The sequence below is a fragment of the Mirounga leonina genome, unplaced genomic scaffold (assembly GCF_011800145.1).
Source record: "Mirounga leonina isolate KUSES-001 unplaced genomic scaffold, KU_Mleo_1.0 Mir_173, whole genome shotgun sequence".
NCBI lineage: Eukaryota > Metazoa > Chordata > Mammalia > Carnivora > Phocidae > Mirounga > Mirounga leonina.
The window spans coordinates 37,491,755-37,505,732 of record NW_023270447.1 but is presented as its reverse complement, the minus strand read 5'-3'; the positions used below and the strand labels follow the sequence as shown (position 1 = coordinate 37,505,732).

Below are 13,978 nucleotides of genomic sequence, written 5' to 3'. Positions count from 1 at the left end.
TCTTTCTTTCTTTCTTTCTTTCTTTCTTTCTTTCTTTCTTTCTTTCTATTCTTTTTATTTCTTTATTGTGCTGGATAGGACCTCCTGTACAATGTTGAATAAAGGAGGTTAAAAGAGCCATTGCCTTGTTCCCACCTTAGGGAAAAAGCATTCAGACTTTCACCATTATGTATGATTGTTACTTGTTTTTTCATTCATGCCTTTTATCAAGTTGGGGAAATTTTCAATAACCCATTCCTCATTTCCTTTTGAACTCTCCCCAACAGGTTACTCAAAGTTTAGGTTTCTACTTTCAATCTTTACAAAGAAATCTAAGCTTTTTCTGTGATGTCCTTTAACAATTGTTAAGTCTCTTGACCACCAGCCACTCCACGTTTTTAGGAACTTATTACAGCAGAATCCCAGGTCCAGATACCATAATCTGTGTTACTTTTCTAATGCTATGTAAGAAATTACCATTAGTTTAGTGGCTCAAACAACACATATTTATTATCTCTCAATTTCTGTGGGTTAGGAATCTGGGTATGTAATAGCGTGATTCCCTGCCTCAGAGTTTCACCAAGCTACAATCAAGGTATCAGTCAAGATGTATTCTCATCTGGAGACTCAATGGAAGAAGAATCTACTTTCAAGTTCATTCAGGTTATTGGCAGAATTCATTTACTTGCTATTATAAAGTTGAGAGCCCTGGCTTTTTGCTGGCTGTCAGCTCAAGGCCACACTTGGATCCTAGAGGCTGGTACAGTTCCCAGCCATGTTGACCTTCTCCATACGCAGTTCACAACCTGGCAGCTTGTTTCCTTAAGGTCAGCAGCTGAGTAGAGTTAATATTCTAGCGAGACAGTATTATGTACTATAGTTATGAAGTGACATCTCATATTTTCCATATTCCATTGATTAGAAGCAAGTCACAAGTCTTATCACACTTAAAGGAAAATTATACAAGGTCATGAACATCAGGAAGTGAGGGTCATGGAGGCCACCTTAGAATCTGTCCACCACATATTTGATATCTGGTTTGCTGAGACTCTTTATTATCAATGGATATTGAATTTTGTCAAAACTCTTTTTTTTTTAAAACATATATTGACATGATGATATGCTTTTTTTTTCTTTTTCGGTGTAATGATATGGTGATTCAATGATACACTGAATGATATGGTGATTCAATGATACATTGAATGGTTTTTGAATGTTGATCCAAATTTGCATTTCAGGAATAAACCTTACTTGATCAGGAAGTATTAAATACTTTTTAAAATAAGTTAATGGCCATTATTTTTTAATAAATTAGTTGACTTGCTAAATTTCTTATCTATATTCATGAAGCATATTAGTCTGAAATTTCTTTTCTTATAATTTCTTTGCCTGGTTTTGGTAACAGGGAAAAACTAGCCTCATAAAAATAGTTGGGAAACATTCTCTTCTATTTTCTGTAAGAGTTTGTATAGAATTGGGAGTATTTCCTCCTTAAGTATTGGTAGAATTTGCCAGTGCAGCCCTCTGAGCCTGGACTTCTCTTGACAGGAAAGTTTTTAATTACACATTTAATTTCCATAATAACTATAGGGTTATTCAAATTACCTATTTTTTCTTGAGTGATCTTTGATAGTTGGTGATTTTCAAGAATTTGTACATTCATATAAGTTTTCAAATTTATTGGCATCAAATTTTTTTATAATGTTCTTTTATCAACCCTTTAATATCTATGGGTTTTCTAGTGGTGCTCTCTTTCATTCCTAGCATCCATAATTTGTGTCTTCTTCTTTTTTTTTTTTTTTTTTTGCTTTATCAGTCTGACCAGAGATCTGTCAATTTTGTTGCTCTTTTCAAAAAACCATATTTGAGTTTCATTGGTTTTTCTTTTGCTTTTCTGTTCATTTTCTTTGACTTAAGAAATTTGTGAAATAGTAAGTCATGAAGAACCTGGAATAAAATAATTATAGTTCTGAGTATTGTCATCTTAGTTTTAGTTTTAAATGTGAACTTTATAGTATATTCTGAATGCCTTACCCAAGTCATTGGTGAAAATTATCATAATAAAACTGAAAACAACTGCTTAGTGAGAAAAGCATGAACCAACATTTACTGTGAGTCTGTCATGTCTCAGACTTTCATGTCTCAGACTTTTAGATACATTATTTCATTTTCATCTTTACAGCAACCTCATAAAGTAGGTAAACATTATCTACATACCCTTTTACAGATAGAAACACATGAAGATAGCATTTAAGTTCCGGGGATCCTTTCACTGTATTTCACCAATTCTGAAGAAATATTTGATTTTGGTTTAAATTAAAAGATACATTTTGAAAATTTTGACACATTTTAATGCATAACAATAAGGACATTGCTAATAAATTATGGCATATCTACTGGATGGATACAAAGATTATATATAGGGTAACCATATTTCTCTGTTTGCTCAAGTCATCCCAGTTTACTCCTCTTGATGCGACATGATTAATAATAGTTCATTTTTAACTCTCAAAAATGTCCTAGTTTGAATGATAGATTATGTAGTCATTCTGATTATACAGCAAAATTGAAAGATAATTACAAAGTAAAGGGAGAAATCATGACACAATTTTGCAGTGATATTAAAACATTTAATTGGAAACTAGATTTAAAATACATGAAATGGTAATGATGGTTGTGTTAAGAAAATAGAATTATGAGCAGTATTTTTCTTTTCTCCTTATATTCCAAATATTCTATAATATTATTTTATTTATTTTATAATTTTACAATGTGTAAATAAAAATATGTAGATGTAACGTATCTTTTCAGTTAAGAGATTTTACATTGGCTTCTTGATCACAGTTTAAAAAACCCATAATGTAATTTGGTTTAACTGTTAAATTAGGGGGTCAAATGCCTATAATATGTTTTCATTTAACTTTAAAGTAAATGCAATTAGAAAAAAATGTTAAAACCACGATGTCGGTAGCCAATCTTAATTTGCCTATTCTAACAATAAAGGTAGCATTAATAAAAGTATTTAAACTAGTATTTTAGTTAATATTGAAAGATCAGAATAACAGTAATACCAAGGACAAGTAATACAATTGCTGTCATTTACTGAGTTCTTACTATGGGGGAGGTAATCATTTAATCACTAAAGCAACTCCAGAAGTGGATAATAGTATCATCATTTTACAAATAAGGAAATTGAGTCTTGCAAAGATTTATAAAGGTCACAGAGATCACAATTGAAAGAACTGTGATTCAAACCCAGGTCTTATAACATCAATGCCCATGTGCTCAACCACTAAACTATATGGGTGTCTGTTTTATTATACTTTCTTTGTGTAGTTTGAATATGCCATTTTAATTTAAGTGATTAGTGAATGTGTTTCTTTAGTGGAGAGAGAATTATTTACCAATATACATAAAACATTTCTTCTTTGAATTCTTTATTAGATCAGTCCAATGTGGAAAACCTCAGTTACTTTTTTTTTTTTAAGATTTTGTTTATTTATTTGACAGAGAGAGTGAGAGAGCACAAGCAGGGGGAACAGTAGACGGGGAGAGAGAAGCAGGCTTCCTGCCAAGCAGGGAGCCTGACGCGGGGCTTGATCCCAGGACCCTGAGATCACAACCCGATTCCAAGGCAGACGCCCAACCATCTGAGCCACCCAGGAGGCCCATCAGTTGCTTTTTTTTTAAATTACTTTCTATATTTTTTTTTACATTTTTAAATTTTATTATGTTACGTTAATTACCATACATTACATCATTAGTTTTTGATGTAGTGTTCCGTGATTCCTTGTTTGCGTATAACACCCAGTACTCCATTCAGTATGTTATTTTTGGATAATAAAGTCATTCATTATTGAGAGCTCTCTAACTTAGCTTAAATGATGGATTTCACTGAAGAGCTTGGAGGAGGATAAAGACAACCCATGATTGTCATCCTCATCAAGTTTATCTAGCTTACTAAGGAATATCTTCTTCCTCACCACTCCTTGTACATTCCTCTGAAAATGGTAATATTGATAAGTGGGGCCATTATCTCTATTAGAAGCTACAAAATTGTACCATAAAGTTAAAAATAAATAAAATTATTTTCTTTAGCATACCTACTGACTTTACATATTTTTCGAATGTTTTCAAACTACAATACTAGCTCATTGAGGACATTTTTAAAATTCATTGTCTTCAAACAATTTATAATTTATCCATGGAATAGAAAATAGATATTGTACAAAGCAATTGGTATAAGCAGTTTGGTATAAAGTAATTGGTAAAACTTTGCTAAATCTATGAGTAGAATTCTGTAGAGAAAGTGAGGAAGAAGACATTAATTTTGAATATAAGCACACAGTAACTATTCAATAAATTCTTGTTGAAGTGAATTGAAATAAAAATATACATGGTATTAAATAAGACCTACTGTATAAACAAGCACTTTAACTCTACATTTTTTTTAAAAGAAAGTTTTGATATAAAATGTCAACACATCTTTATTACCAGGCTGAAAAAACTATCTTACTTTGTATTCTGGTTTTTCATATAACTTATTTTTAGCAGTCCAATTTTACAGTTGGAACCTGCACAGTGTGGTCAATTCTTAAATCCTTAAAGAAGTGTTCTATATAAGAAACCAGATTTCCTTACCACATTAAAAAAAAGCCTTTGCCAGAGAAACAGCAATAAAGAACTATATTTTTGGTCAAAGAAGTAGTATAATGTAATACCATTTAGTGCACATACATATGCAGAATAGTAGACTAAGGGAAGCTGGACTAGTTCAAACTGTCCTTAAAACTAGGAAATCAGCATTTTAAAGCTTTTTTATGTATTAATAGCCACCATGTTAAATTATTAGATCAAAGGTTTTAACATTCTTGTCATTTTACATGTATTAATCTTTTTAAAAAAGTCATTGGGGAGGGTTTGTGCTGTGGTGAGCGCTATGAATTGTGTAAGACTGTTGAATCACAGACCTGTACCTCTGAAACAAATAATACATTATATGTTAAAAAAAAAAAGAAGAAGAAGATAGCAGGAAGGGAAGAATGAAGGAGGGGAAATCGGAGGGGGAGACGAACCATGAGAGACTATAGACTCAATGAAACAAACTGAGGGTTCTAGAGGGGAGGGGGGTTGGGGGATGGGTTAGCCCGGTGATGGGTATTAAAGAGGGCAGGTACCGCATGGAGCACTGGGTGTTATCCGCAAACAATGAATCATGGAACACTACATCAAAAACTAATGATGTAATGTATGGTGATTAACATAACATAATAAAAAAAAATAAAATAAATAAAATAAAATAAAAAATAAAAAAGTCATAAATGATAACTTCTCTCCAGTGAGTATAGGAACCATAAGGATATTAGAGTAAGATAGTAATTAAATGTATATTGAAATCTATTGGACATCTGTACCATTATCATAAATACTATCAGGACATGAGCTAATGTATTACAACAAAAGATAACTTAGAGAAAAACAACAATCTCCCATAGATTTTTTTAATCCTATGGAATAAAATTCAAACCTTGGAGTCAAACATTCAGTACCCTCTAAACCCTGTCCCCTACTGATATTCTCAAATCTTAACTCCCAATTCTCTTGTACAAAAAGTATTTTCTCTAGAACTCGTCTTCTCTCACTCCCCTAAGGTGAATCCTCACCTTTACATTATTACCCTGCCTTCTTTCTCTTTTTCTACTTTCATGAATCCTACCTCTGTTTAAGGGAAATTTGTGGAAACAACCTCTATGAAGCCATAAAAAACAATCCAACTTCAAAATACAAACTGGAACAAGATATTTGCAACAAAAATAATCCATAGAAGAGTATCCTAACAGTGTGTAAAGAATTAATACAAAGTAATGTAAAAATATTAATTGTGTTTAGTTTGGATTCCCCAGAAGTGGATGTTTAGAAAAGACTTTAAGCAGTAGATTTAGGATATGGTCTCAAGAAATACTTGTCGAGGGTATGTTATCAGACTATTTACTGGTATGGACAACTGGACCTTAATCTCTCTGGGGAACTCTGAGAAAGTATAAAACATGTGTCACAGTGGTGTCCAATGTAAGAGTGAAGGAGCTGAGGTATTTATAGTCTTGCTAGTCATTAGTTGAGGGCTGTTCCTGAAGGACATTAATTTCTTATGATGAGGGATATAATTTAAGTAATCTTTATACACCAAGACATATGCTAAAAAAATATTTGCAGAAAAAAATGTTTATAATAAAATGGAAACAACTGTAATGTTCATTAAAAGGAGAATAATAAATTGTGGTATATTCATACAGTGGAATACTATGGTAATCAGTCATTGACATCAAAATGGGTGAATTTCACAACTCAATACTAACTTTTAAAAATTTCAGGAAAATATTCATTCATCATTCAGGAATTTGAGAGGCAAATAGGATGAGGTAGTCGGGGAGGGGCACTCAGGTTCTTTCAAGGTACCACTTCTATTTATTAAATTATGTTGTGAGATACACATGTATTCTTTTAGATATATAACTTTTCATAACTAAAGATTGGGCATAGGAAGAGAAACTCAGAGTATCCCAGGAGAAGGAGGAGGGGAAACAGGAAAAGGGTGTACTAGAAGCCGAGACTGAGAGAACAATCAATGACAACTGTTGCTAGGAAGGGCTGGATACAAAATGAAATGCAGTTAATGGAATTGGGACTTAAGAGGTCATTGGAGGCTTTGGCGAGTACAGTTTCAGTAATAGAGTTGGGGTAGATGCCAGAAAACAATGGCTTGAGGAGTAATAAAAAGCAGTGAGTATAGGCAGGTCTTTAAATAATTTTGTCAGTAAATGCAAAAAGGGAGATAGGCTGTAATTTGAGGTGAAGACAAATTTGAACATTATTTAGAAGTATTTTATAAAAGAACATAGTCTGTCTAGACCAATGATAAAGGCATTTAAAAATGTTTAAATAGAAATTTAATTATAGGAAAAATTTAAATATTCTAAGAAAAAGTCTCCAGGAAAATCCTTGAGTTAAATCTTTTTTGGTGAAAAATATTTAAATATTTCAAATAACTATTTCATCCAACTGGTAAATTTTCCCAAAGGATAGCTCTTCAACTCTTTTAATGCCTCTTAAAGCATTTAGGATTCTGTATATTCATAATTTCAATGTTCTTGGTCATTTTTGTTGAAAATTAATTGAACAAATTTGAATTACAGTGTACATACATTATCAGTTGGGGGGACAGAATACTTCTCCCTTCCTCTTGGACAGTTTTAGTCATCATTGCAATAAAGTATAAACACATGTTAATGATTTCATGAAAGAGTAAGTAGATATCCTTGCCTGACTATAAATGTGAATATTCTGTTGAGAAAGAATATTAAATTTAAAATTACAAAACATGGCATACCACCTGAAATTTCTATTAAAAATATCTCACTGGTGTACATAAGGTTAGGGCAACAGTAAGAGATAATGTCACTGTGACATAAATCTCCGCATAGGAGAGCAGTGTGTAGGTGGGTGAATGCCATTTATTTTAATAACAGGCAAAATTTTCAAGCTGTAACAACATGCTCAATAAATTCTTCCATTACTATGATACCAAAGGAGAGTTGAAAAATGTATTACACTTCTATTTTCTCTCCTTAGAGACATATATTTTTGTTCTGTTTCTATGGCAACATCGAGGCAGTGACTAAACCTTTAACTCCTTTCTAGACTCCCTGATGGCTTCACGCAGCTTCTAAATCTGACCCAGCTCTACCTGAACGACGCCTTTCTTGAATTTCTTCCAGCTAATTTTGGAAGGTAAGAATACAAAATTTAAATGATGAAATTTTATTTCACTTTAGGTAAGTACTTTACCAGCTCCAGTAGATGAAGCTTCAAATGTGACAATTATGATTGAAGATAGGAGTCATTATTATTCATTAGGTGAGACAATGTTAATTAATGAAACATTTTCCAAAATGAAGTAAAATTAGGTTTTTACATGTCACTAATAATCAAATAAATTCCAGGTGAATTAAAGAGTTAAATAAACAAAAAATAATATCAGATGTAATCTGGAAAAAATGCACAAGAATATTTATGGCCCTAGGGAAATACCTCTACAGTTTAGAAACAGGAAAATATAATAAATGGATAGATATATTTGACTACATAAATACATTTAAAATAAAATAATATCAGAAGGTATTTTAAAATTAAGGTAAAACAATGAGCTGGGAAAGCATTTCCACTATATATGGAAAGCAAATTATATCCTTAACATATAAAAATTCTTATAAACGAGTAAGACAAAGATCTCATTAGAAAAGAAATAGGTAAATGACACATACAAGTAATTCTTAATTAATTGTACAAATTGCTAGTGAACACACATGAAGTGTTTATCCTCACAAACAATAAAAAAATACAAATTAAAATGATAATAAAGAGCTTTGTGTTCTATCATATTATAAAAACTGTTTATACAGTATAAGGAAAAAAATCTCATACACAGCTGATGGAAGTGCAGAATTTTATCACCTTCATGCACAACAGTGTGTTTTAAAAGATTTGAAAATATTTACAACGACGGCTTTTGTAATTTATTTCTAGAGTAAGATAAAAGACTGGTTCCTTGGAAGTGAAATTATGGATAATTTTTATTTTCATCTTCATATTTTCCAATATTTTCCAGGTGTTCGACAATGAGCTATTTTTTATGTATAAAAGATATATCTTAAAAGTAAAGACATTTTACAAATATCATCAACTGTATATTTCTAAGTGATCACTTTTGAAATTGTTCAAATAATAAATTGGGTATAATTCAACACACATCTGTTGGTGTTAAGAAGAGCTCAATAGAATAATTAAGTACTTTAACTTGTAACAGCCTCATTTTATATACAGAGAGGATATCAGCATTTCCCAAGTTCCATTACTTTTGCAGATCATGATATCATACTACCTATGAACACCATATAGTTGGATAGTTTTTAAAATTCACAGATCTTCAAAAGAGCATTTGCCTAGTTTCTAAATGAGTTGGCACTTCTCCATTTGTTCATATAAACTATAATTGCCATCTGGCACTAACTGCAACAATACAAAAACTTTTGATTAATCAAATTGCAGAATATTTATCACCCTAGACCATACTCTTCTCTTAAATTTTTCTCAGTTCTCCTTTAGTGGTCCTAATGTTAAGGAAGAGATTTGGGCAAACAGAAAACATAATACCAAAACCACTTGGAATTAGAATTTAATTTTGTGTAAATTGTCTGCCAAGATATGCTCTACTTTATTATTATAGTCTAAAAAGATTTTTAACCTTCAGCTGGATAATGTAACAAAAGAATTACTGAATTTCCTCCCAAAACATGAGATTTGGTGCCCTTAAAAGCCAGAGTTAAGTCACAAAATAACTTCATACTAGTACAGATGTTAAGAAGATGTGAGATATACAGATGTTTAAGAAACCTCTTTTACTAACAGTAATACCCATGCTCTGAATAACTGAATCACTTTATTTCATATAGAGATTAAGAGTTTTAAAATTAAAATTAGAAACTTGGTAGCAGTCACAACACAAAGAAAAGGGGAAGAGACCTAGATGAGTATCTAAAAGGCAAGTAAATACGGGAGAAAGAGTTCAAATACTGAAATATTCCCCAAACACCAAGAATTCAGAGAATCCAATTAATATTAGTCCTTTTTTTTAAAAGATTTTATTTATTTATTTGAAAGAGAGAGAGAGCGAGAAAGTGCACAAGCGGGGGAGAGGGAGAAGCAGGTTCCCTGTGAGCAGGGAGCCTGATGTGGGGCTTGATTTCAGGACCCTGGGATCATGACCTGAGCCGAAGGCAGATGCATAACAGACTGAGCCACCCAGGCGTCCCTAATACTTGTTCTAAAGTAGCCTCAACTGAGTACACTTTAAAGCTCAGTTATAGACATTTAACAATAGTGTGTCTCACACTGTAGAGCTTAACAGGTAGCTAAGGGTGAGATGTAGGAAACTTAGTTTGGGAAACTACAGTTAGAAGAGGTTGATTAATGTACCCAATGCCACAACGATAGACTATGACAGAGTTTGGATTGCATCCAGATTCGTCTGACCACAAAGCTCAAGCTTTTAAGCACTATCCTATACTATTTGCTTTACAAGTTCATTTAGAGTCTCTTGAGGGACAGTATTGCCATATTTGAGTGAACACAGCATCTGGTATTAAGTAGATATTAAATAATCTGTTACCTACAATTAAACAACAGTGAATATATTTTTATAAAACATGAAATTTAGATTACTTGGACCCAATGATATCTTTGAATGATGTTTATTTTTAGTAAACCGGTATTTGTCATTGTCCAATGTTGATGCAACCCTAATTTTAATCAATTTGTGTAATTCTTCAAAATCTGTAACCATGATATGTAATATTCAGACATAGTTGTTTGGATAATGCAGTGATAATTGACTTTCTCATAGGAATATCATTTTATGGAGAAATATTAAAAAGCAATTTTTTTATTTACTTCTACAGACTTGTCAAATTGCGGATCTTGGAGTTAAGAGAAAATCATTTGAAAACTCTACCAAAGTAAGTGGCTGTGTATTTTGTAAATTTTGAATTTTATTTTTAGTAGTAGAAAAAAGGACTATTTTTATTTTGGCTATGCTTAGCCATTTTGATTGAGTTAATCTTTCTATAATTTTTTCCTAGAGCCTGAAAAGTGCAGTATACTATGAGATTCATATTAAGTAAAAATGTATTGTGTTTTATAAAACTGTATAATTACAAGTTAAAGTGGGAAGAGTCCATTTAAGTTTCTTCTCATAGGTGAACACGCACACCAGGAAGTTACCACATTGAAACTTATGAAACTGACATTTTTATAGCTCTAAATAATCAACAGTTTCAAAAGGTTCAATCTAATCATTTGGTAGTTCTTCAAGTTAATTTATGGATTGTGATAGCTTTCAGTTTTTAAATCAGGAAGACACAAAAATATTTCATGAAAGTGATTAAAATTTTTCTAAAGATCCAAAATGGTTTGTCAGAAATTTTATATATTCTTTCAAACTGTTCTTTTTTACTAGTCTATTTAAAATTTGGTTTATATAAAAGCACAGGATATTTTTATGGGAAAAGTAATCCTCCAAATTGTAGGCAATGTTTAGTTTAATAAAATACTTTGTTTCCTCCTGCCTTGCCTTATTCATGTCCAATAATAGAATTTCATCTTGTACAGAAAAAAATATTTTTGGAAGTCAAAAATTATTTAAAATGGGAAATTTTTTACCCAAATAAATCAATATGACTTGTATATGTTACAGTTAAATTACTGAAAGTACTATATTGCTATTATACCCTCCTACAGTATTGCAGAAAAATAATGAATACAGTGACTAATTTTCCAACATATAAGCAGGACTTTGAGACCTTTCAACTGCAGGACCAAAACTTAATTTTATTTTTTACTTTTTAAATACTTTCCCTAAGCTAACTAGGCTGAATTTCACTGATTTTGTTAACCAATATATCAATATAATACCTTCAAATACATTTCATATATGATATTATGTATGAAAATTCTGTCAACACAATATAACAATTTCAATAATGATATGATTTCATTTTTAAAATATACATAGAGATTAAACATCTATTCATTCCCCCATAAGTGGAAAACAAGGAGAGAACATGAAAAGGAGGAAATATCTCCAAAGCTGGACATCCTGCAATTTTGAGTAGCTTTTCTCTAAGCCAAAGCATTATACATAGGTCTAATGGAAGGCACCTCTCCCAGGTTGGGGGCATAAACAAAGATGGGGATATGGTTGAGAGTGTTACCTGTTCGGCAGTAATCTTCTGCAAATGCAGCTAGTTGCCAACATTGCCATCCCTAATGCTTTAAATGTCTACATTTAAAATAGAATGGAAATATGGCTGAGTAGAAACCAAACCACAGCAAAAGAGCAGATGTCCCCTTCATCTAAATGTATACGTTTAGGTCAAGAAGAAAATATTGAGTATGTGGAGGAAAATCCTTTCCATTCTGCTTTCAAATAATAGTTTTGATGTAAATATAAAATAAATCTGACACAAATTATCAGGTTTTTAAGTATATATATGTATATATATATATATTTCTAAATAGAAATTTTAAATACAAATTAAAATCTGACCATATATTGATAATATGGACGTAATATGAGGTAGCTGTGTTAACAGTTCAGAGTAATGATGCTCATAGTTGTTGCAGGGGTATTCTGCAGGCTTTTAAACTATGGCCCACTATCAAACAGAATAAAATTATTAGAATAATATGGATTTAACTATGTCTGGCATTAAAAAACATTGTAAAGATGTGTAGAAATGACACTGGGTCTCTTTGGCAGACCGTTATATATGTATAAGTTGTATAGCTATTTTAGTTTTGCATTTTAAAAAATCATTTTCAAAGTTATATCTAATCTAGTATGTTATTTTTTAACTTATAGACAAAAATCTAAAGAATTTTTATTCTTTATATAACAAACACACACACATACATAAAATACAGAGAACTGTATTTAATTTTGGTTTCTATAAAATGAGAATTGCATAAAGTTTTGTCTTGAATCAAAATAAAATTTTTCACTATGTATTAAATATAGTACCTTCTATTCACGAATTTAGACCTGTAACTAAGAGATATGGGAGACTTTCTACTATCCTTTATTTTTTACTTCCAATGAAAATAAAGGAAAAATGTCATTTTAGGGAAAACAATTTTAGTTTTATAATGATTACTCCAACAAGAGATAGCTCATGCTTTCCTCAGAGATACAAACAAGATGCTAAGTCTTTATTGGTTCCTCAGTGATTTTCTCTTCTTTTCATTTTGTCTTAAAAGTCAATCTGTGCAAAATGTGAAAATATGTAAGAATTACAATATAACCTACATTAAAATGTGTATCCTTTCAGTAACCTAATATGTTGATATATGAGACATTTTGATATATGCAGATTGTGGGACAAATTCTTTTTGTTACTACATAGAAGTTTCTATTATAAACTTTCTTAAACTGTTCCTTTATGATCATTCTTCTAGGTATATGAATGAGTGAGAAAATTAAATTCCTCAGACACACATTTGCTTAAAAATCCCTGAAACAGTAGGTCTTGATTATGTGTAATAATTGAGGATATTGAACATCTGAAAAAAATGGATAAACAAAAAGAAAACTTTTAGATTTCATGGTACAATTTTCCTCATAGCAGAATTATCTCAAAAATTACATTTTTTGAAGGGAAGTAAAAAAAAATGAGTTTGTTTCCATTTTGGAGTTTTTACACTAGCTATTTCTCTATCTAGAACTCTCTTACCACAAATCTTTGCATGGCTAGACCTTACTTATGATTCACATCTTTCTTCAGATGTTGCCTCTTCAGAGTACATCACATAAGTGTGTCCCTTCTTTGCCTTTATGCCATTCCACTATTCCTTTTGATTTTCTTAATATTATTTATGGTTCTATGAGTTATTTTGACTCTTTGTTTACTTGGAGATGATCTCCTCAGGAGAAGTTCTATTAAGAAGACTTTTTTCTCTGTTTTGCTACTGCTGAATTTCCAGTGCCTAAAACAGTATCTGGCAAATAGTTAACAATAAATAAACAAGAATGTTAATATGTTGATTCACAATTAGAAATATTTGTTATATGACCTGGACATATTGTGTCACTTGATTACTTTTTGCCATTGAAAATTATATGAAATATCAAATATTATAATCAGATGAGTCTCTCAATAGCAGATAGCTGAGCTTAGATTTTTAAACCTACACATAACAAACACACACACATACGCACACACATGCTCCCTCTGGTGGCTTTAAGTTACACATAGTAGCCAAGGCATGACAAGGGAGGAAAATAATTTCAAATTAAGGAAATTAATATTTATAACAACTAAAGAAACCTGAAAAGTAGTGTAATTTATTTCTTTGCTTTTGTCATTAAATGTGATACATTTAGTCAAGA

General features: G+C 31.3%; 1 protein-coding gene across 1 annotated transcript in view; it reads left to right on the top strand.

The window, feature by feature from the left end:
* Positions 1 to 13,978, top strand: part of LRRC7 (leucine rich repeat containing 7) — a 646,929-nt gene that overhangs the window by 391,963 nt on the left and 240,988 nt on the right. The window contains exons 7-8 of the mRNA XM_035018295.1: positions 7,678 to 7,767; positions 10,494 to 10,550. Coding sequence (XP_034874186.1) covers positions 7,678 to 7,767; positions 10,494 to 10,550 — 147 coding nt within the window. The remainder of the gene's footprint in view (positions 1 to 7,677; positions 7,768 to 10,493; positions 10,551 to 13,978) is intronic.